Raw genomic sequence first — 26201 nt, forward strand, 5'->3', positions numbered from 1 at the left:
TATGATCTAAAGATAATGAGAGCTAAACGTGCTTTGGCTGTAGATTCCCTTGAAAATGGGAAGAAACATATCTCCCAAGACTCTAACTGGTGAGCAATTAGCAGTAGAATAAGCAATTCAACAAAAAAGAAAGAAGTGTAAAGATATCTGTGCTAATTTTTGAAAATCTTGTAAAGCCTTAAAATGCTATTCACATTCACTAGGGTTAGCATTTAGAGGAGAAAACTAAAGGCACATCCTAATGGCCCCTTAGAAAATTACAACAAAATGGATTTTTTACTAAGCTAGAGCCTTGAATCATTTATATAATCTATTGATTGACAGTTACTTTTATTTCTGTTTGTATGATGAGCTGAAACCAAAAACTTTTTCTTTATACTAATTCTTGTTTTAATAACCCTTCACAGTGAGACATAAATCTGGCATGACCACCTGAGCCCTAATTAACACTTTTATTGCAAGACAGATATCAGGGTAATCAATTCCTTCTGTCAAGCCCCAGATGTGACAACTATCATTTTAATACTTTTTTAATTAGAAGTATACCAGCTTCTTTTTCTTCTTCCTTAAAAAAAAAAAAAACAACTCAAAATAGTTTTAAAAAACAGCAATGAGCATACATAGGAAGTACCATTCTACAGCTACAATTCTGTTCAATTAAGGCTGTGCTTAATAGTTCTTCATTTTATCACCTCCTAACTACTCAGTAATCCATTTTCCTTTTTCAGACAGCTATTGACTTAATGTTTTTAATTCATGAAACATACATTGTGGTTTAAAATTAGCAAGAGCCATATTTGTCCTCGCTCACCACTGTACCCTCATGCCTTACAGTGTACCTGGCATACAGTAGGTGCTCAGTTAGAATTTGATAAAGGAATGAAGGCAATAACCTATGATTTAGGCTCTCATACTTTGCCACTTATTTTTCATCCACTCTCAGTGTCAACTCAAGCAGCGAGAGCGTAGGGCGAATCAGGCAGATAGCTCCTTATTTCCATATCTGAATTCTCTGAATATTTTAATATCACCTTGTTGGTTATTTTTGCCCCTAGATTGTTTCCCAAACTTGTTGTGGTTTGCGGAATGTATGACAGAAAAGTCTGTTTTTCTCTAAAACGATCTTTTCTGTGCTTATACTACTTTTCTAATCAGAAAACATATTCAGTTTTGTCAGGGACAAAATAAGAATGCCAACTATCTTTTTATTAGTCAACTTACATCATAGGACCCTAGCTCATGAAATAGTATGAGGGAAAAAAAGGAGTCATATGGATTGGTAAGACAGAGATAAAATAATCATAATTGACAGATGCTATATTTTCCCATACAGAAAACCCAAGATAATTTTAAAACAAGCTATTGGAATTCATTTGAGTTCAACACTTTTGATAGCCACAAAAGCATGAGTTCTCATACAGCAAAAGTAACCAATTAGAAAAGATAATAGATGTGGATCAACAAACTGATTCAAAACTATATATGGAGAGGGAAAAGACCCAGAATAGCCAACACAATGTTGAAGGAGAAAAAGTTGGAGGACTGACATTACCCAACATCAACACTTACTATAAAGTTACAGTAATATAGACAGTGTGGTACTGATGAAAGAATAGACAAATAGGTCAATGGAACAGAATACAGAGCCCAGAAATAAACCCATACAAATATAATCAAGTGATCTTTAAAAAAGGAGCGAAGGCAATAAAATGGAACAAGGACAGTCTTTTCAACAAATGGTACTGGAACAACTGGACATACACACACACACAATAAAAAGAACCTAGACACAGACCATACACTTTTCACAAAAATTAACTGAAAATGGATCACAGACTTAATGTAATGCAAAACTATACAATTTCTACAATGTAACAGAAGAAAACCTAGATGACCTTAGGTATGGTATGAATTTTCAGCTATAACATCAATGGCAGGATCAATGAAAGAAAGAAGAAAGGTAAGCTTGACTTCATTAAAATAAAAAACTTCTGCTCTTTCAAAGGCAATGTGAAGAGAATGAGAATACAAGCCACAGACTGGGAGAAAACATTTGCAAAATATATCTGAAAAAATGACTGTTATCTAAAATATACAAAGAACTCTTATAACTCAACAGCAGTAAGAAAACAAGCAACCTGACTAAAAACATAGGTCAAAGACCTTAATAGGCACTTCACCAAAGACGATATAAAGATAATAAATAAGCACATGAAAAGATGTTTCATAGCATATATCATCAAGAAAATGCAAAGTAAAACAACAAAATGTTCAACACTGACAACAACAAACACAGGTGAAGATATGGAGCAACAGGAATGCTCATTCACTGCTGGTGGGAATGCAGAATAGTAGAGCCAGAAGATAGTTTAGAAGAAGTTTGGCAACTTCTTACAAAACTCAACATACTCTTACCATACGATCCAGAAATCACACTCCTTGCTATTTACCCAAAGTAGTGGAAAACTATGTGTTCGTGGGTGTGTAGTTGAAACCTGCACACAGATGTTTATAGCAGCTTTAGTCATAATTGCCAAAACTTGGAAGCAACCAAGATGTCCTTCAGGAGGTGAACAAATACATAAACTGTGGTACATCCAGACAATGGACTATTATTCAGTGCTAAATAGAAATGATCTATCAAGCCATTAAAAGACATGGATGAATCCTGAAGGCCTATTATTATTGAGTGAAGAAAGCCAATCTGAAAAGGCTACATACTGTATGATTCCAACTATGTGACATTCTGGAAAAGGCAAAAACTATGGAGACAGTAACAAGATGAGTGATTGCCAGGGGATGGGAGTAGAGAGGCACAAACAGGTAGAGGAGAGGGGATTTTTAGGGCAGTGAAATTATCCTGTGTGACGCTATAATGATAAATACATGTCATTATACATTAGTCCAAACCCATAAAATGTACAATACCAAGAGTGAACCCTAAAGTAAACTAAGGACTGTGGGTGATACTGGTGTGTCAATGTAGATTAATGATTATAACAAATGTACCCCTCTGAGATGATGGCAGTAAGTGGGCTGTGCATGTTGGGGCAGGGGGGATATGGGAACTCTGTGTACTTTCTGCTCAATTTTTCTGTGACCTTACAACTGCTCTAAAACGTAAAGTTTATTTTTTTATACAGTGTCATGAAAGACAAAGAATGAGAAACCGTCACAAAATAAGAAGAGTATAACTTTTTAAAAAAAGTTAAATCATAATAGTAACCAAAACTACAAGATACCAAAATATACATCAAGCAAAAAAATGTACAAAGCTTTACGGAGAAATTTTTAAGACAGTACTGAAGATCTGAAAACAATGGAACGGTATCCTAGGTTCATGAATGCAAATATTTATCTCCAAAGTGTCAAATTTATCTGATGACCTATAAATTCAATACACTTTAAGAAATCCCTATAGGGGTTTTCACGGAACTTGACAAAATAAAGCTATGAAGAAAACAGAACAATAAGAAGAAACTTGCTTTACCCCTTAATCCCCCAAAAGTCTTCTTATAGTGTTGGTTACTGAAACAGGAAAGTGTAGTCAAAGGAATAAATAGATCAAAGGAATACAGAGACCAGAAATAAATTCAAGCATATATATATAAACTTTATATATGATAGAGTCAGCATCATATCCAATGAACACTACTGGGGTAACTGGTTTAGCATAAGGAAAACATAAAACTGGATTTCTACCTGACACCATATACTAAAATAAATTCCAGATGACTTGAAGTCTTAGACATGAAAAACAAAATTTTAACACTCTCCATACCAAGCTACTGACCTAGCAATCCATTTTTAGTAACTTATTATGAGAAATTAATTGGTAAAGGGCAAAAAGATATATATATAAGAATATATCTTCGAGCCCTTCTATTATCATTCATAATAGGAAAACTATTAAAACCTTAAATATACAACAAAGAATTAGTTAATAAGTTGTATGGTATCAATATAAACATACAACAGCTAACAAAAATGATACAGAGCTGTATTAGTGCATGAAAATGAATCCTATAAAAAGTGGATTTATAGATACAGTAATCAAGGCTAGTACTGATGGATACCAATGGAGTCTGTTCAGTGGAACAGAACAGAGAATCCAGAAATACACCCACAAAAATATGGCCAACATATTTTTGACAAAGGTGCAAAAGCAATTCAATGGAAGAAAAGATGGTCTTTTCAATAAATGGTGCTAGAAAAATTAGACATTCATAAGCCAAAACAAACACAGAAGAATCTTGACATAAGTCTCACATCTTATATAAAGACTAACTCAAAATGGATCATGAACTCAGATATAAAACATAAAACTATAAAAACTTTTAAGGGGCTTCCCTGGTGGTGCAGTGGTTGAGAGTCCGCCTGCCGATGCAGGGGACGCGGGTTCGTGCCCCGATCCGGGAAGATCCCACATGCCGCGGAGCAGCTGGGCCCGTGAGCCATGGCCGCTGAGCCTGCGCGTCCGGAGCCTGTGCTCCGCAACGGGAAAAGCCACAACAGTGAGAGGCCCGTATACCGCAAAAAAAAAAAAAAAAACAAAAAAAAACTTTTAAGGAAGAAAAAGACGCAGGAGAAAATCTTTGGCATCTGGGACTAGACAAAGACTTAACCCAAAGACATGATCCATTAAAAAATATTAATAAATTGGACTTCACCAAAATTAGAAACTTTTGCTCTATGAAAGACTTTGATAAGAAAATGAAAAGACAGGCTATAGACTGGGAGAAAATACTTGCCTAAGGATTGCTATCTAGAATAAAGAAATCTCAAAACTCAACAGTAAAAAAAAACCCTCAAACAATCCAATTAGAAAATGGGCAAAAGACATGAACAGACATTTCACAAAGAAGACATTCGGATGGCAAATAAACACATGAAAAGATGTTCAATATTACTAGCCATTAGGGCAATGCATACTAAAACTACAGTGAGATGTCACTACACACCTATTAGAATGGTTAAAATTTTTAAAAATAGCGACAACATCAAATGCTGGCAAGGATGCAAGAGCCTACATCACATATACGTTGCTAGTGAGAATGTAAAATGGTTCAGCCACTCTGGAAAACAATTTGGCAGTTTCTTAAAAAACAAAACATGCGGGGCTTCCCTGGTGGCGCAGTGGTTGGGAGTCTGCCTGCCGATGCGGGGGGCACGGGTTCATGCCCTGGTCCGGGAAGATCCCACATGCCGCGGAGCAGCTGGGCCCGTGAGCCATGGCCGCTGAGCCTGCGCGTCTGGAGCCTGTGCTCCACAACGAGAGAGGCCACAGCAGTGGGAGGCCCGTGTACCGCAAAAAACAAAAACAAAAACAAAACATGCAATTACCAAACAATCCAGCAATTGTACTCCTGGGCATTTAGTCCAGAGAAATAAAGACTTACATTCACACAAGAACTTATACATGTAGTTTTATTCATAATGACCCAAACTGGAAACAACCCCAATGCCCTTCATGGGTGAATGGTTACATATAGTGTAGCACATTCATATGACGGAATACTATTCAGTTATAAAAAGGAATAGCCATTGATATACACAACAACCTGAATAAATCTCCAGAGAACTATGGCAAGTGAAAAGAGCCACTCCTACAGGGTTACATACTGTATGATTCCATTTAACTAATATTTTTGAAATGACAAAATTATAGAAATAGAGAACAGATTGCTAATTGCAGAGGTTAAAGAGGAAACAGAGGTAGGAGGAACGTTAGTGTAGCTATAAAAGACAAACATGGAAGATCCTTACAGTGATGTAAATGTTTTGTATCAATGTCAATAGCCTGACTGTGACACTGTACTTGAGTTTCACAGGATGTTACCATTGAGGGGAGCTGGGTAAAGGGAACGTGTCATCCCTTATCATTTATTACTGCATGTGAATATACAATTATCACAAAATAAAAGAGCACATGTAAAAAATTATCACTTTTATAAAACTGTATATATTATATATAAAATATCTACATATTAATAGAGAAATATCTGTAAATACATACATAAAAGAGTATTATTGGTTATCTCTGTTGGTGAGATGATGGGTGATTTTTCAATTTCTTCTGCATACATTCATGTATTACCAAAGTTTTTCAATGACTATGCTATACTAATAAGAAAAAAATGAAGCTATTTTCATTACGATAAAGACAAGTAATACAGGCTCATTGCACACACTTTTTTCCACTGAACATTTTACTGTATTAATTCTTTGAAATATCATTTAAAAAACTATTTAACATTCCATTTCATTGACCAATTTTACCATTTCTCTATTATGGGAACTTAAGGGTTGTTTCTAATTTCTTACTGTTAAAATAAGCAATGAAATAGGTTTCTTCTACCTGAATCTTCACATGCGTCTCTGATCACGCCCAAAGCTAGACCTCCAATCATGGAGTTACTGGCTTGTAGAGTAACTATGCTAGAACGCACTGAAAAGTGGCTTTTCTGAAAAACTATAAATTTATGTCCCCATCCTTGGTGCATTTGTGTTTCACTCTGTCCCTGAGAGGTTGCCAACGTAGTATTCACACTCCAAGCTCCACAGATGAAATGAGTAAGGAAAACAGACATGTTAACGTCATGGCGTAATAAAGTCAACTTCATACCAGTCTTTTACTTTGCACAAGCTACTGTGTGTGGGTCTTGCTTACTCCTCTTCATTTCTCTTCACCTCCAGAAAGTTCAAACTTCTTAGCCTGACACCCCAAACCCGCCTCTTTCTGCCTCATTCACTTGGCTGCAGCCACTCTCACATCCTTGCTGTTCCTCAAACTCATTTCACACACCTCTGCCCACGGCTCTTGTCTGGACGTCCACAAGGTTCACCCCTCAGTGACTTCACGTCTTTGCTCAAATGTGCCCTACTGGGGGCCTTCCCATCCCACGCTGTGTAAATTAGCAACCCCCTTCTCCAGCCCCATCTGTATTTACTTGCTCTGTTTTTCTCCAGCAATGACAAGAGTATATGTTTTTACATTTTTTTTTTTTTTTTTGGCGGTACGCAGGCCTCTCACTGTTGTGGCCTCTCCCGTTGCGGAGCACAGGCTCCGGATGCGCAGGCTCAGCGGCCATGGCTCACGGGTCCAGCCGCTCCGCGGCATGTGGGATCTTCCCGGACCGGGGCACGAACCCGTGTCCCCTGCATCGGCAGGCGGACTCTCAACCACTGCGCCACCAGGGAAGCCCAAGAATATATGTTTTTGATTATTTCCCCAACTTTTTCCGAAACTTAAGAAAAAAAATTTTTAACCCCTATCCTCCAAGGCACTGTCATCCCAACTCATACAGACTGTAAGTTTTGTCTCCTTATGTTTACAGGAACCACCATCAGCTCTAGCACAAGTTATTTTTAAGACTTCCCTCCTACAACCTTTATACTGGTGTCCTTTCTCCATCTTGGCCTCCACCTATGCAGATACCCATGATCTAATCCCTGTTCTTGGAGGAGCCCTTTTCACACTGCCCGAGCTCTGTGGGTCTGGATTACCGTTCCTTGCGTCTCTTCTCCACCACCCTTACAGCACCCAGTCTCTGCATCCGCTACATCAGCCAAATCAACAAAGATATAGTATAAACACAATAAGCTACTTCATACTAAGGTGTGTTTGATTCCAGAGGTCACTGAGAGAAAAGCAAATTTTTACAGTTTCTAGCTAGAAAAAGGAAGATGTAAAATGTATGATTTCTGTTCTGAAGACATTTCTGTTCCACTTATTTTTTCAAACTTTGGCAACTCTTCGATTTTGTCATAGAGTCTTCACCTGAAAAGTCTTACTCTAGTTTAACATCTAGTTTAACATTATCTAAGTCTTATTCTAGTTGAACATTAATGTTAAACTAGAACAAGACTTTAGCAGCGACCTCCTGCCTCTGAACAGCAAAGGATGCCTCCTCCTGACAGTCCTCCTTTCAAAGCGAGTTTTTTTCTACCTCATTGAGTCTCTATTTCATATCGAATTTCAGCAGAGCCTGGCTTTCTCTCCTCAAGATGTATCTGAAAGCTCCCTCTTCCTTTCCACTTCTTTACATCCACAGATTGTTTCCTAAGGTATTAGGAATCAGATCCACACAATCAGTCCCTATGGAAAACGCTTGCTATTAAATGTTATGAGACAATTCAATTATTTTTATAAGAAGCTACTTTGAGATGAAAAATATAAAAAAGAGACCACCATTATGTTATTTAGTTTCCTCTGTCATTATGACAGGTAATGCAATGTGGTTTGCTTTCTTTTCTTGGGTACCTAGACCTTTTCCATGCTTGCAGTGGACTACATATTTTTAATTTTTAATTTCACTTTTCCATGAAGTATGAAATAAAGCAAGGCAGTGTATATCCAGTTTTAAAGAACTAGATATACACCTGTGCTATTCTGATGGTAGGATAAATAATTTTTAAAACATAATGGAGATACTTTTCTGCATTTTATACCAAAGCTTCCTGAGATACATTCAACTGCTCACAACCACAGGACATGTGAAATATCCCCAAAGAATCAGAACCTTCCTCCAGCCCCATGAAAGACTACTCACCAGACTTCCTTGCTTTCAAAGCAATAACAGCTGCTAGCTCTCTCTGCACCTAATAAAATATTAGGGGGAAAAACCAAATTAGAATAAGAAAAATGTAGCTTTGTTTTTAGATATGCAACCAAAGTTAAGAGCTGTTGCATTAAGTTTGCTGCCACGTTTTTGTTTATTTGTTTTTAATAATATGGAAAAACCTCTGCATAGGAATTTTAGGCCAATCCTCATAGAATCTGATGGACTTACTTTAAAGAGAAATTAAACAGTTGCCAGAATGTACACATCGGAAAACATTGGTACTTACGCCATGATGATAAGTACCGCAAAAACACAACTGTGTAACATTCAGATATAATGCAAATAAATTATTAAAACAGGCAAAATACTGTGGCAAAGATATTAAATATTCTTTATCTTTCAAAGATTCTAGTTTATAGAGAAATTCTAGAAAAATTGAGGTAGGTGATCCTAGTTTAATTTGACCTCTGTTTGAATACAATGAAGGATCACTTGAGGCCTCACAGGTGTACAGCAACCATTTCAGATATTATGCTGCATAAAAGCAAGTGCTATCAACACACAGGGCAGGTGAAATGGGGATAGGCAAGATGACCTTTAATACCCTAAGTGCCTTAAACCTCACTCATTTGTCCAGATTTTTGCTTGCTTTCTCTCTCTCTCTCTCTCTCTCTCTCTCCCCCCCCAACACATATGCTTAAATCCTTTCTCAAAGAGTAACATAAAACAGAGACCAAAGAAGATAACCACAGTCACTTTCAAAGATAACATGGAAAAAAAAAAAAAGATAACACGGGGATAATCTTTGGGAAATCTATGTTTGATAGCAAAAAATTTTCATAATAAGCAAGCTCATTCCTCTTCAGGACACAATCTTTTAAGCTTAGAAGAGTGTGAGAGTGTGTGTGTGTGTGTGTGTGTGTGTGTGTGTGTGTTTGCAGGGGTGGTGATACTGAGTTTGGAAGGGTCCTGCAGCTTATTATACTAATGACATTTTTAAAGGCAGAGCATGAAAGCTCAATGTTAAAGATTTGCTATTGAAATCAATCTAATTTACATTGATGTACGTGAAGGCAAAAGTAGCCCAGTGAGTCACTGGGACTCTGTTTAGGACCAATTTCACAATGACCAGGGTATCATCATCCCTGAAAAGGGCAGCTTCCCCCCCCCCCCCCCCCATACTGCTTTACTGCTGTGCTTTCCCTGGCTGGCTAGTATGAGTGCCATTCAAAAGGGTATATATACTCCCGATTTAACTGATTTGTCAATTCCTTAAGACTTTCTCAGGAAAATTATATTGTAATCAGAAGATAATCCGTCCCTTTCTAACCGTGGGAGTCTGAGACCCAAAAATATTCATGGGTAGAAGAATTTATAGTTGAAGAACTTATGAGGGAAAAGAGAGCTGGGGGAGACAGGAGTGATGATTAATCAGAGGAAAGCCTTTATAAATACTTGTATGTGTAGTAATAAAACAGCAACAAAATAAAATATAAATTAGTGCCTATTTTATATATTTGAAATTACGTGTAAGGTTTATCGTAGTAACAGCATCTCTCTTCAGAATTTTCCTCTGTTACAGTGTCACAAATGTTTGGGGGTAGACAAAGATGCAGATTAGAAACACTCACTGGGACCTTGTGGATGGCTTCCTGATTTTATGAGCTTCTAGGGAAGACTCCACTGTGGCTCAGAGACAGGAAAAAAGCAGAGATGGAAAAGGATGCAGAAGGTGGATCACTTAATTTGCATACAGAGGATCAAAAACTGTCTTCTCCACCCTCCATCAGTTTTCCATACTTGATATTCTCGTCATGAGAGCTTCAGTTTTTCTTTCTCAAATTAGAAATAAGGCTCAAAATAGAAATAGCTCAGAAAAGGAAACTGTTATATTCCCAAAACTGTATAAAACTACATCTTTTCAAAGATTTGGTACAGAAAGAAAGGGAGAAAGGGGATGAGAAAGAAACCAACATAGCACTTTTTGGGAAGCCAAGAAGATGAGAGATGAGCAGTGAGAAAGAAAAGAATTTCACAGTTAAAGTTACAAGGAACCTAAGCTTTTTCCTTTTTTTGTATTTTTCCACATAAAGTAAATGAGATTATTCTACTGTACTACACTACATCCCCTGAACATCTGCAGTCAGGGAAGACATAAAAGTGTTATGTTTCTGCCCCCGACGGAAACTGTTCCTGACCAAAACCCCAAGGGTAGGTTATTCTTTCTCCAAAACACAAAGGGGGAAGAAAAGACCAAGCAAAACACAAACTGGGTAAGATCCCGTTAGAGGCTCCTAGAGCATCTTCCCGGCACTTTTTTTTTTTTTTTAAACACACGAGCAATGATGTAATTCATCATTTTCAATTGTGACTAACGCCTGTCTTCTGGGCAGAAGCTCCTCCAAGGCAGCCATCTTTTCATCACACTATCCAGGGCCATCAACACCCATTCAGTGATCCACAGGAGGTGGATGTAGAGGTAACCTTAAGAGAACAGAGACAGAACCTAGGGAAGAGAAAAAGCTGCCTGAGGAAGGACAAGGAAATCCAAAGGGAAGGCACTCCCCAGTAAGAAGGGACTCGCAGCAGAAATCTTCAGAACATATTAGAAGGACTCAAAGCCTCCTTTAGCAAATAATTGTTAGGTTTATACTGAAAACTAAAACTTTGAACAACTGCAGAAACAGGGACTAGAATTTTCATTAAGCACCAATAAGGGACCTGTTGGCACTGAAAAAGAAATATAACACTCCAGCACCGGTCAAGTCTTCAGGTGTCTGAAATTCTGGCCCACATTTTGGTAACAACCCAGAGCAAAAACCATCCTGCTAAGATGCTCCTGAATTCCTAACATTCAGGAACTGGTTAAGATAATAAATATGTGTTGCTTTAAACCAATAAATTTGGCAGTAGTTTGTCACGCTGAAAAGTCTTTTAGAGATGATTATTTTTTCTACTTGATCTACTTGTGTTGTTGGTTAACATAAGTTCCTCTCAACATGACAGAAGTGGAACCCTCTTCTCAGATCAGTTTCAAAAAAAAATGTAGACATATAGAGCCAAGAGCCATGTTCTGACATTCGCCATTGTTTTTATTTAATGCAGGTGCTAAACCACTGCCTAGGAAATTAGAAGAAATGCAATTAGAAATTCTTAATCTGACAGGAAGTACATTATTACACTGGTCTTCCCTATTACAAGCCTTCCCTACTATGATCTGAACACTTGAGGCTAGGTGTATTCCAGAATTCAACATTTTATATAGTTCGGAAAGGTACCCTATCTAGGGCACACCCTCAGTGAGGTCTTGGGCAGTAACTTATAATAAGAAATCAGACACATTAATATTTCTGCGAGGACACATTAAAGGCAGGAGCCCACTGTGCCCCCCTTTGCCTGGCAAAGTAATAAAGCTATCCTTTTCTATTTCATCCCCCACCAAAAAAAATTTTCTGCAATGAAATGTATGATTATTCATACTAAATGGGATAAAGACAGACTAGGAAAGGCCTCAGGATTTTCTACTAAATATATTCAGTTTAGGTTAGATTTTTGCCACCAAGTAAGTTATGAAACCCTATTCTTTTTCAGGGCTTTTATATTTCAGAGCTGTCAATAATGGATTGTAAACCTCTATTAACTTTACACTAAAAGTTTCTCCTCATCTTTTTCTCTTGTATCTTCTTGTCAAATACCTATGTAGTCAGTACGTTTTGTCTACCAAGAAATGCTTTCTTTAAATAGCTTGGATTTTCATGTATTTCAAACCTGACTGCACATGAGAATCACTTGGGGAGCTTTAAAAAAACAATTGATACCTGGGCCCCAACTAAATCAGAATCTCTGGGGAAGAGGTCCAGCCAACAGTATTTGCTGCTGCTGCTGTTTCCATGTTCCCTAAGTGATTCTATCTAGGTTGTATCCAGGGCTGAGAAGCACTGCTCTACTTAATAAGATATCTTAGTTTCCCGAAGACTCAACCTTTTAATCTTATAATCATTTCAACTGACAATCAATCTTTACTTTTTATTTTGTTCTCCTCTAATTTAATTCATTTGTAAAGGAACATGGCCTTCACTGTCTTTTAGGTATTAAATTATGATATAATCCAATCAAATGATAAGATTCAGTTACTACATCAGCAGTTTGACAGACACGATCTACTCAAGCACGAGGAAAATTGCAAGGGAGCTTTTTAAGAAGCTTAAACTTTAAAACATAGTTTACTCAGTATAAAAAGAACCATGTAACTCAAAACACATCTGCAGCTTCGGGTATATTTGCTCTTGTGAATATTTAAAGAGAGGATAATTAAGGGACTGATAAAACACATCTCTAATTTTTCTCTCTCCTCTGGGTACTCACCAGCAATTTTAAAATGTTTTAAAATGCTGAAATGTTTTGGCTTTCTATCTTCAATAACCAGCAGGACTGTTCACAAAATAGCCCTGAAATTCAACAAGAATCAGAGCCAGTCTTAGTTCCAGTATTTTGTCTTTTTTCTCTGGTACTTTATAGTGCCTTCAGCCTCAAAATACAAATGCTCGAAAAGCTGTTTTGCATCAGTACAAGACTCAAGAGGCAACAGGAAGTGTCAAATGCAAACCCTGAGCGCCAGGGATCACGTCCATGGGAGAGGTTAACTGAGAAGACATGGCAGGCTTCCTGGAGGAACAGACCCTTGAAAACCAAGCGTGAAGCTGGATGGAAAGTCAGCAAAGGTCATTGTGGGAGGACAGATCAACAGTGGCAAAAGTCTTACCTAACCACAGGGCCATTCTTAAAAACTAATTTTAAATAGGATCATGAATTCACAAATTCCCTAAAGGTTTTTAGTAAATCTATTAATCTTAGAAACATTTAAATGTTGATACCATGATAGAAATGTTTTTAAAACACAGAACCCATTTTCTCAATTACCTAAATTAAATGTAAGAAGAAACATAAGCCAATACTCTTCCCTGTTTTATTCCCAAATGTACTTACTTTTAAAACACTATAAAATCTTAAGATACTATGGACTTCAAGAATTCTAGAAAGATAAATAACTATGCTTCTTAAAGCCATCAACGTACTTTTGGATAAGACACGAACTGAGCAGTGATGGTGGCTAGACTTCTGTCCTATGAAGGAATAACCATGGGCTCAGTAACAATTTTCTTTGTTCCTTGGAGGCCTGTTTTCCTATTTGCAAGTTCATTATTTTGTTCTGAAGAGTTAATATTGCCACAAGAATGACACATGGATAAACTTGTGATTGCCTGTTAATGTCAACCAATAATTAGAAAATTAAGAAAGTTATTTATTTATCTGTCTAGACAGTACTGCTCTCCATCTAATAGTTTACTTAACAAATAGTTCTTTTCCTAATAATTGCTCTCGCCATATCGAAGATGTGTTTGCTAAGCATGCTGGAATGATAAAATATGCTTTTGCTTATTCATCTATTTCAAGGTTATTAGGGATATTTTTTAAATTTCATATAGACATTGTTGAACACATACAGATATGCCTATTCATTTTATTATAACTTAGACAACAACTGACCATTCAAAGACTAATACATATATAGAAGTGTCCTGAAACTAACAAAATAAAGTGGAATAAAGTCCTACACGCAGGTTTTTTAAGTCTGGTATTTAAGTCTGCTATGCATACATACATCTACTATGAGACAGATTCACATGAAAAAGATGTGATAATTTTTAGTTGATCGTAAGCATGGTATAAGTTAACAATGGAAACGTGATTATCTAGAAGCGGATAACAATGTTTTTAGGAATATTACTAAAATAACATTCAGGTCAGCAAAAAATGATGGACTCCAGGGAAATCAACATCTGGATTGCATTCGGTTTGAAGTACCATTTGTTTAGGTTTAGGAGGAGTCGAGAGCATCCAAAGGAGGACGACCACAGGGTGGTCACCTCCTTGTAGACAGTGAGATGGATGGAGCAGTCTTCATCTACCTTGTCCTCTCTGCAGGGTTTGGCAGGTTACCCACCCCCCTCTTCTTGACCACTGGGATTCCATGATACCATATGCTCCAGGCTTTTCTCTTTTCTCTCTGACTGCTACTTCTCTTCTCCCAAGGCTTCCCTTTCCTCTGTCTTGGTTTTGATGATTCTCAGTGATCTATGCTTAGCCCTCTAGACCTTCTTCTCCTTCCGTTCATTCTCTCTAGGCAACCTCATTTACTCACAGGGCTTCAATTATATCTGCACCTCCAGGGCCCAAAAGTCTCATATCCATCCACCTCCAAGACCTAAATGTCCCACTAGCAGCTCAAACTCAACATTTCCAAATGTGAAGTCACAGTCTTACCACTTTCCTCCACCTCATAAATCTGCTCCACGGCCCATACCCCCAGTCAGTGAATGGTACCACCATGTACTCAGGGTCTCAAGCCAAGAAGTGAGGTATCCTTGATTTAGCTCAGCCCACCATCTTCTCCCAACTCAGACCGCTGTCTCTCATTTATCTCTCTTCATACCACATCATATATTATATAAGATATAATCTTGTATCTCTCACTAAAAAACTCTTCAAAGACTTCCCATGACACCAAGACAGAGTCCAATGTCTAATATTGCATATATAGTATTCTTTTCATCTGGTCTTCAGTATCATCTATTTCCATACCTCTTCTTATAATCCATGTCTTTAAAAAAAAAAAAATCCATGTTCCAGCCTTAGTAAAATAGAACACTTGCAATTCAGTGAACGCACCATGGTCTTTCTTTGCTCTGAGACTTGCCACGGGCTCTTCTGTCTGGAATGCCTCCCCACCTCCCCACTTTGTGTGGCTGTCTCTTACTTGTCCTTCAGGTCCCAGCCTAGCTGTCATCTTCTCATGAGTCCCCCACCTCCCCCAATGGAGTGAAGTTCTCCCTGTTTATTCTCTGATAGCATTATACGTACCTCAGTTGTAGCACTACCACATGCTAGTGAAATCTCCTCTTTAGCTGAGGGTCTCCAACAGTAGACTGCAAGCTCACTGAAATAGACTCCTTTACTCATCATTCTGACCATGACTCCTAGTACCACTCCTGACACGTATTTGTGATCAGGAATGCAAGTCAAGTGTTCGCAGTTGCTGCTGAGAACAGAAGACTTAGGGGGAGCATGATCACTAGCTTCAAATATTTGAAAGGGTGAGGGTAAAATTCAGAACAGTGGAGAGAAGCTGCAGAAAGGCACGTTTTAGCCCTACGAACATTCAAATAATCAGAGCTATCACAGTGGAAATGGTCTACGACGTGAGGTTCAACAGAAGATGCTTTACAAGGGAAGGTAGATATCAGAAGCACCCCGACCAAGGGTTTGTTCTAAAGATTTGTTTTATGACCGCCTCCTATCCAAATCATCCACTATAAAAAGAGAACAAGCGTGAGCCTCCTGGGAGAAGCCGTATCTGTCAGCCTGCAGTTGAACAGGTGGTGATGTTATAGCAATCTAATCTACCCAACAGAGATAGAGGGAGTGCAAATCTTAACAGATGAAAAATAACGGTTGGAGTCCATTCCTTCCTGTGGAAATCTCCTAAATTTCATGGCACAAAGAACAGAAGAAGCTATAGGTGTACTGGCTGAATAAAATCTGAAAAGAGCAAGCAAATGACACTGACATCTTTTCAAAAGAGCAGGTGTATCTGCTCCTTCAGCCTTCAAAGCTGCTCATACAATTCTTGATACAGCAATTTCCCCAAAGCCCTAACTGCTGATCAACATGAATTTTTTGACAAATAAAAATTTCATATATATGAAAAGTGTTTTGAGGAAACAACTACACATTGGACATTCTGGGTTTTGCTATAACAATGAAATAAAACATTGATTATGCGTACATCATTAAATTAAAAAAAATTTTTTGTCTCGAGTTATTTTTTTCCATTTTCTGGTAAGACCAGAGTACTTTCAATCTGTGTCACATTTAAATGATTCTTCAATAGATTTATATGACATAATGTATTTAACAAAGTATCTTTAAAGACAATATAATTTGCAAACTCATGTCTTAGTATGTCTTTTATTTCATATTATATGTCATTCCTTACATGTCTTTTCTCAGTCATCGTGCTCTTTGGAACTAAGTTTCTAAACTGTACCAAGAGTATAAGTTCAACACTAGACATTCTAGGGATCTTCTATGGTAAGGATCTCCCATCCGTAGGGGTAGGTCCTATAGAACCTCGCAGGGATGTGATATTAGAAACTCTTGCATTGGCATGAATCCAGATCAACTAAGACTCTTTCCAACTAGACAGTCTATCTACAAAACCCGCTAACACAGGAGGGCTTCCCGGAAGAACAAGATTCAGAACGCAAGATCCAAAAGCCTAAAACAGGACTAGGAAATCTCCTATGCCAACCTTGAGAGAAATTCTGGGATTCTGTTTGTTGAGGCTGAATCACAGCTCTCCACCCCACAGCATAGGACTGCTGTGAACATTAAATGAGTTAATACCTATAAAACATCTGGGAATGGTGCCTGAAACGGTAAGTACTATCTGAGTGTTAGCTATCATCACCACATTACCCTAAGTAATATAGTTGAGCTTAACAATACATTGTAAGAGCAAAGTCCAATCTCTAGTTGCTTTAATATTTCATATGTTTAAGACCCTTTTTCCCACCTAAATTTTGACCTCCCTGACAACCAGTAATGCTTCTGCTTATAATATTCCACCTACACGGCCCCCACATTGCAACTAGCATAGAAGGGACTGATGTTTCACCGAAAAGTTGTGAACGGTGCCTACAGTGCTTGTACTTCTAAAAGCTTTAAAAATAAGCTTTGAGATTTCCACAGAATTCCGAAGCTTTTACAGATGTGTGAAAGACAGACTTCAGCTTTAAAAATTCACTTTGAAACTTCAGAGGGATCAACTGACTAGCTGTGGCCTGGCAGCTTTTGACATCTGAGACATAACTGCTGATTAATGAATCAAAGGATTGCAAATACGTATTCAACAAGGAGTGTGTATTAATTTGGTATTTCTGCCGTAGCAAATCACTACCCGTTTAGCAGCTTAAGAAAGAGGACATCCATTTATCATCTCATATTTCCATAGGTCAGGAGTCAAGGGACAGCACGGCTCAACTGGATCCTCTGCCTAGAGACTCATGAGGCCAAAAACCAAGGCATGGGCAGGTCAGTGTTCCCTACTAGAGGCTTTGGGAGAGAATTCCAAGTGCATGCAGGTTGTTGGCAGAAACTGGTTCCTGCTTCTGTAGGACTGAGGTGCCCATTTCCTTTCTGGTTGTCACCTGGCACCTGCCCTTGGTTCCTAGAGGCCTCTCTCTGATCTTTGCACGTGGACTCCTACTTCTCAGAGCCAGTGACACCACGCTGAATCCTTCTCATGCTTAGGCTTTTTCTTTACTCTCTCTTCTGCTGTTTCTCTTTGATGCCTACCAGAGCAAGGTCTTTGGATTAGACTGGGTCCATGCGGACAATCCAGGTCTGCAGCCTTACTTATATCTGCAAAGTACCTTTTACCATGTAATGTAATATTTACAGGTGCCAAGCAGCACATTTCATCTTTGGGACCATTCTACCTACCACAGAATGACAACACAGATCCTCAGAGCCCTCCTGAAAAGCTAGCCCTCAACACCTTTTTAGGGTTTCATAGTAACATGTTAAGAGAGTCTAGTCCTGGAACATGATTTGACTGGTGTAACATCTTTACCAGGGCACACCTCTGAGTTCACACCATGGAACCTGAAGACTTGAGAACCAGTCTGAATAAATTTCTAAATTACTAAACCATGCAGCCATGTTTACACTATTTAATGATTCCTAACGGGTTAAAAATTAAAATGCTGTTTAATATAACTTCATAGGTTTCATTTTCTAAACTTCTTCAAATAAGGAGGGAACTCTATATACTACTACACATAAAATGGATAACTACTGAGAACCTACTGTGTAGCACAGGGAACTCAATGCTCTGTGGTTACCTAAATGGGAAGGAAATCTAAAAAAGAGTGATTATATGTATATGTATAACTGATTCACTTTGCTGTACAGCAGAAACTAACACAACATTGTAAAGCAGCTATATTCCAATTAAAAAAAAAAAAGGGAACGCTATAATCAAATCCCAAACACAATCGGTTGAGACCTATTCAGTAACTATGAAGTATTTTAAGTGAAGACAATAGAGACAATTGCTTTTTGAACCCTAAATTATTAATTTTAATTAATGTGGACTCTCAAATGCTTTATCTCTCCAAATGCTTTATCTCTCCAATGCAAATGACAGTACACTCTGCTATCGAGGCTGAAATGTGACAGTGCATGAAAAGCATGAGCAGAATGCCTGCACAAGGGAAGAACTCAGCAAAAATCACCCATTCTTTGCCTTTTACCCAGATCTCACTTGGTCTTCTGAACAACAGGCTAATAAATTAACATCTGCGAGCAGGTTTCCTCAATAATTTTCCCACACAGAAGTTCACCTCTGGGACTTCCCTGGTGGCGCATTGATTAAGAATCCACCTGCCAAAGCAGGGGACACGGGTTCGATCCCTGGCCCGGGAAGATCCCACATGCTGCGGAGCAACTAAGCCTGTGTGCCACAACTACTGAGCCTGCGCTCTAGAGCCCTCAAGCCACAACTACTGAGCCCATGCGCCACAATTACTGAAGCCCACGCGCCTAGAGCCCATTCTCCCCAAATACTGAGCCCACGCACCGCAACTACTGAAGCCCACATGCTCTAGGGCCCGCGTGCCACAACTACAGAGCCTGTGTGCTGCAACAGCTGAAGCCTGTGCGCCTGGAGCCCGTGCTCCGCAACAAGAGAAGACACTGCAATGAGAAGCCCGCGCACTGCAACAAAAGAGTAGACCCAGCTCGCCACAACTAGAGAAAGCCTGCACGCAGCAACGAAGATGCAGCACAGCCCAAAAAAAAAAAAAGGTTCATCTCTGTGTTGTTTACAATAGAAAAGATGGAAAATAACCACAATGTTCAAAAATCAGGGGATGATAAGTCCATGGAATGGGGTACTATGAACCCCTACAAATGTTGTAGGAGGTACTGTTAACACCGAAAATATATTAAGTGAAAAGAACAGACCACAAAATAAAATGGTCATTTTTTTTTACACATTTTACAAAAAATATACACACAAGAAAAATAACCTAGAAAGTAACAAACACTAAAGTGTTAATAATGAGTTATTTCTAAGTGGATTCATTCTGGGCATCTTTTTTATTCTGGAATTTTAAAAAGTTATTAAGTCTTTATATTCAAGTTAATCTAAAATGTCAGATAAACTTTTAAAATTTGCAAAGTATAATCCACAGTAATGACAACTCACTACCAAATTTACCACCCTTTTTTTTCTTTTTCCGGTACGCAGGCCTCTCTATTGTGGGCCTCACTATTGTGGCCTTTCCTGTTGCGGAGCACAGGCTCCGGACACGCAGGCTCAGCGGCCATGGCTCACGGGCCCAGCCACTCCGCGGCATGTGGGATCTTCCCGGACCGGGGCATGAACCCGTGTCCCCTGCATCGGCAGGCGGACTCTCAACCACTGCGCCAGCAGGGAAGCCCTTACCACCCTTTTGACACTTACAAATATAGAAATAGAATTCACCCGATTTCTACGCAGTATCCACATAAAATTTCCTTATATTCTGATTTTTACAACAACATAAAATAACAAACTAATTTAAAATCTACCTTATTCCATCACCACCGAAAACTCAAGTAGTTTTCACTTTTTTATATGCCTCCTGGTCCTGCTTCACATATGGACATACTATTTAAAGCTATGCCATTGAGTTAAGTATGCAAAATTACATTTCATCTAGCAGCAATAAGAAGTTCTATTTTAAACAAGTGCACAAAGAAGAAACCCAACACAAAATATTCATGGATCACCTTTTAAAGCTCCTTCCACCTCCCTCAGATAGGGTTTCACAGAACACTTCACAAACCCATAACTGCAAATATACAATTTTTTTTGACTTTTAAATTTTTTAAACTGAATATAGTTGATTTACAACGTTGTGTTAGTGTCAGGTATACAGCAAAGTGATTCACTTCATATATACTTTTTTCAGATTATTTTTCCCTTGTTTATATACAAACTGATAGCTAAATGATCTATTTCTATTCCTTGTCAATTAAAAATGCTTATGTTTTCTATGTGTATTGCAGGTAAAAATTATTATCTCCATCTTGGGAACAGATACCCAAAAAGCATAATATACTGTATATGTACACACACACACACACACACACACACACACACACACACACACACACACTTCTTCCCCTATTAACAAGGGATTCATCAAGACACGTTTTATTCTTGAATGGGTTCTGCACACTGACATCTTTCTGAACGAATGCTTTTAAATAAATACCCCTACACTGGACTCATTGCAGTAGGCAAAAGACATGTATTATGCTGTTCACCAAAACCAACTTGACAAGGCTACAGTTAAATTAGGTTACCACATGATCTGGGCATGTGCAGATGGTTTCTTTGGAAGTAGAGACAATAACTTAATAACTATTTTAAAAAGTGGTGTGCATGTACATCTGTATCTTTCAGTATTTAGGGATCTATTCCCAGGATGAAGAAAATCACTTTGATGTATGATAGACATAGAACATATTAAGCCTTTTTTATTGACAAAGGAGAGAAAAATACCATTCAGCTCTCTGTTCACATGTTGACAATCATGGACTTTGTGGCATGTTACTGTGAGATCCTCCCTGAGGGAAACTGAAGGAGCTTTATTTAACCAGCTCTCCAAGTGGTCCTAGAGACTTAAAAATCCACGGCCAAAGGCACCTTGAACACTGTAACAGCTGATCAGGGTAGCTCTAAAGCACAATGAGGGAAGGTACTAACAAGCCCCATGGCTTCTTATGAATACCAAGAACAAGGAATACTACACCAAGAATGTGCTACAAGTCCTCTGGGGCCTTCTTAATGCTCTTTGAAACCAGAGCAGTCTTCCAGGGCCTCACTTGACACTTTCTCAAAACTCAATCTACCCGGCCCTTCCCCAAATCACATAGTAGCTCTGAAGCCACTGGAAGGGCTGGAGCCAGGCTACAATTCCACATAAGAATTTTATGTTCCCTAAAGACAAGAAATATAAGATGTTCACAGTCCTGTTGCAGCCACACAGAAGGTTAGTCATTCGCTGGCAGAGTCACTTTTATTCTCTTAACAAACATGCCCACTCAAGTCTGTGATAGACTTAGAAAATGGAGATTAACTACACTGCTTCTCCATTCCTCAGAGAGGAAGAGGCAGATAGCCAGGAAAAACGGTGAGTGGAAATTAGTATTTCAGCATTTTAAAAAACCGCATTTCTAAATGTGGCAAAATTCATCACTGGACTGTGCTCATCGGGTACTCAATGTGACAGATTCTCCCCACCTTCCCTAAAGTTATTTCTAGACCTAACTAACCTGACGTATCACCTCTTAAATAACTCTCCAAAATTCTAACTCTTTAAAGAGCCAGCAAAACTCAAATCCCATGCTATTTCTGCTTCCTGAACTGGTACCAATATGAACGTTTCCAATCAAAAAAAGCTGTCACCGTTATCTTCAGATACTATTGTTCAACAAGGAATTTCTCCAACGTATCAACCCAACTTGTAGATTCATCAAGAAGAACAAACTAAAGGAAACCTGGCCACCTTATACGCTTCCTGACCCGGAAAGGGTGTAGACAGAGTCCTGTGAAAGACACACCATAAAGAAAATGGTGGAAGGTTCAAGTGAATGATTACACATGGCAAAGGAGAGGAGTTTTAAATGACTGAAAGCAAGATATGACAACAGGCACGTGAGGGGAATGAGATAGTTGACAAGACAGAGAATCTTGGAAAGTTGGGGTCTTTGAGATTCCTAGTATCATGCTTTTGGTGATACAAGACAATTGGTTGTTCATTAAGACTCAGTTCCTTGGGCCTCCATGAGAAGTATTTCCCAAGAGAATTCTATCTAAGGAAAAGATGACATGGGAGAAGAATCAGAGGCCCAGGGTAAGTGCAGGTCTTAGTTAGTGAGAATAAAATCAGATCCTTTTTACCTGTAAAACAGGATCCCACATAGGGAAAAAATAAGAAGATGACTTTTACTAGAAAGAATGCTAGGAAGCATGAGAGAACGAGTTCATGGTTGATGTGAAAACTGATGGAGTTATGTCCAACTTCTGGACACTGAGCGGGGCAAAACCTTTCTGCGAAGTTGACAACATGCTGCAGTTATAACCACATCTTTTTTTTTTTCCCCTATAGAGGTGCAAAAAAAAAAAAAATTCCATAGCAGGTCTCTTTTTCTCTAACACTTTCACCAAAAGTTATATATCTTAGTATGGCTATTGGCTTCTTGGGGCTTCATCTGCTTCAAGATCTTCTAGAACTTACAGCAGTCACCCCATTTATAATTTGGGTTTGATTGCTCAGTGGTATTTCTCAGAGGAGTGATAATATACCCCATGAGAAGGAATTTGGAAAATACCACTAAGAGCATCAAACGCAGAGCTTCTACATTAAAGTTTGAGGAGCTGAAGAAAATAAGCAACAGGACAGAGCAGAAACGTACCAACAGAGAAATCTAAACTGCTGAAAATTATCAACTACATCAGCTTTGAGAAGGAATATGAGGGTGTAAGAGTGTCTAGTTAAATGGTTCCCGAGTATTAGATTCTGTTCTCATCCACACTGACCTCTCTTCCTAACTCCTGTATACTTGATTTGTCATTTGAATTCATCTCTCAAGATATGGCCACAAACTCTTCGCCACTACCACCGCCAGGTTCACGTTTATTGTAGACACTCAACACTGTTCTCTTCTGCCATCCAAGTGATGGCTGACTTCGCTGGACCAAGTAGCACAGAGGACCATGCCACATGCCCTACCCCTGTCCTTTTATAAATGTCACTCATATAACCATGGCATCAAATAAGCATCTAATACGTAAAATTCACAACTGAGCCTAACTCACATCAACTCAGCGGTTTGACCGTGTGAATAAAAATCATGAATTTCACTCAGATGTTTGTGTTTTCTTATCTCTACAATTTCCATCAAGAAAATTTAGCCCGAAGTAACAGAAATAGCCCAAAATGGTTTGTTTAGGATGTTGATTTTAAGGAAGCATGAGCTAGAAGTCCAGAATCAGTTTTTATCTCCTATTTAAGGATGTCCATGTTTCCACTTCCTGTCTTTAGATGATGCCCAAGTACTTCTCAGTTCTTTAAAATGCCTCAAAGTTTAGCTTATTTCCTAAATTTACATCCTAAGAACTATGACTGTGAAAGCAATATTTCATTCACTATAAATTCTTCCCTATGTCTAGTTTATCCTGGATTGTAAAACAAGTATATAAAATCTATGTCATCAATTCTGAACACTCCTTTTGGCATATACACTGGGAGAATTCATTGTTTAAAAATAAAATAAAATAATGCTCAGAACTTCAAGGACAGGAACTGGGAGACTGTATCATCCAAGGGCCCTTCTTGGTCTGCCAGCTATATCAGACTAACAGAGACTCATAGGAAATGAAGAAGAGAAGATTTTCAAGTTAACAAAATGTGTAAGGTCAGAAGATATTAAAAAGGAAGCTAAGATGTTAAGGCAGAAACCACATGTACCGCAGGGAAAGCCAGACGATTTTCAGATAATAATGCCCAGAGTGTTTCTGTAGACTGTACATAATGGAAGGAGCCTATTATAGCCATGTCCTTTTTCCTTAAGCTGAAAACTTCTTACAAAATTTTCTTCTTTAGGTTTTCGGATGTCAGGTGCTTGGGAGGGTGGCTCTTTCCTGAAACTCACCAGCAACGTAGCTGGAACATTTTTATTGTCCATGTTTGTGTACATTTAACAGCTGTAAGTCTGACTGAATTATCAAGACATTTTTATTTCTGTACACATTGTCTTCCTATGTTCCTTTAATATGAAAACTCACTAGTGTTTTCTTCCAGGGTAGAATTTTAGGTATTATTTTTTTAGATGACAGGACCTTTCTCTTGATTAACCTGAGACTAAGAAATAAACTACTTTAAAATGAGGATTTTTTTTTTTTAAAGATAGCAACATACAGGGCTTCCCTGGTGGTGCAGTGGTTGAGAGTCCGCCCGCCTACCAATGCAGGGAACATGGGTTCGTGCCCCGGTCTGGGAGGATCCCGCATGCCGCAGAGCGGCTAGGCCCGTGAGCCATGGCCACTGAGCCTGCGCGTCCGGAGCCTGTGCTCCGCAACGGGAGAGGCCACAACAGTGAGAGGCCCGCGTACCGCAAAAAAAAAAAAAAAAAAAAGAGAGCAACGTACAAAACCCTGAAGTTTGAGTAAAAGGAGGTGAATATACAGGGCAGTACAGTAAACTCTATTGCGGGAAACTGCTGCCCCCTTTCCAGTGCCCCCTAATTACGCAAACCTTTTGAAGACCACTTTAACAAGTCTGCATTACAGACGTCATTTTTGCTTTCCTTTAATGCATTTAAGGGTCATGCTAGATGATAACTGTTACTTGACTGATGTATGCAAACATCTCCCTTCCTACATGGTGTTAACAGCTAGGTAACAGAGTTTTCATAGCAAAGCCAACAGGAATAACTACATCGTGAAGAGGTGAAGCACAACAGTCCCTTCATAAATGGCTTATACAACGAACAGAGGAATTTTAGAACTTAGATATTGTCTAGTCCAGCACTCAATTTGGCCAGGGTCATAGTGTTGGAGGAACTAAGAATCAAGGTCCACGTGCTCAGTTCAAAGACAGTTTCACTATTCCAGGCCGATCAGCCATCAATTAAGACGTGAATTTTTCTCCTCTACCCTTTATTCTCATTCCCACTCTAGCACCTTACCTCAGTTTACTCAGTCTTTTAGCTTGGAGATTTTTTCTAGCAAGATTACCTCAACCAAATACATTGCTGTCCACCCTCCTTTTTAGAGGCTTTCTTGAATTTAACTTTCATGGTATAAACCATTCAGTATTTCCACCTCACTGTCCTCTCATCTCCCTACTGCCCTCTTATCATGGGTGCTGCCCAAGACTCCATCTTCCACTACGCTCTTCAATCGACAACCTGGACTGGTTCCCATAACTCTAGCCCTGACCTTTCTGAGTTCCAGATTCGCGCCTCCAGGTGTTTCCTGAATATTTTTACATCCTTATGTCCTCAAACTCAGTGTGTGCAAAATTACATCATCTCTCCTTCCATGCACTTTACTCAGTTTCCTAAGAGTATCCTCACTTTTCCATTCGGTTATCTGACTTCTCCTCTACATGTACCTGTCCTACTGATTTTTGTTTTGTTTTGTTTTGTTTTTGCGGTACATGGGCCTCTCACTGTTGTGGCCTCTTCCATTGCGGAGCACAGGCTCCGGACACACAGGCTCAGCGGCCATGGCTCACAGGCGCAGCTGCTCTGCAGCATGTGGGATCTTCCCGAACCGGGGCACGAACCCGTGTCCCCTGCATCGGCAGGCGGACTCTCAGCCACTGCGCCACCAGGGAAGCCCTACAGGTTAACTTTTTAATGTGCCTATCTTCCTGGTATAGCTGTAGGAACCACATCTTACCTGTCTGCTGCTTCTGAAACTTACCTACTAACTGTATTACGTTATCAAAAAAT

General features: G+C 38.9%; 1 protein-coding gene across 1 annotated transcript in view; it reads right to left on the bottom strand.

Annotated features, from left to right (window-relative positions):
- Positions 1 to 26201, bottom strand: part of RAPGEF5 (Rap guanine nucleotide exchange factor 5) — a 177107-nt gene that overhangs the window by 127226 nt on the left and 23680 nt on the right. Inside the window, exon 6 of the mRNA XM_024738490.1 lies at positions 8553 to 8601. Within this exon, the coding sequence (XP_024594258.1) occupies positions 8553 to 8601 (49 nt within the window). The remainder of the gene's footprint in view (positions 1 to 8552; positions 8602 to 26201) is intronic.

The sequence above is a fragment of the Neophocaena asiaeorientalis genome, unplaced genomic scaffold (assembly GCF_003031525.2).
Source record: "Neophocaena asiaeorientalis asiaeorientalis breed wild unplaced genomic scaffold, Neophocaena_asiaeorientalis_V1.1 scaffold89, whole genome shotgun sequence".
Classification (NCBI taxonomy): domain Eukaryota; kingdom Metazoa; phylum Chordata; class Mammalia; order Artiodactyla; family Phocoenidae; genus Neophocaena; species Neophocaena asiaeorientalis.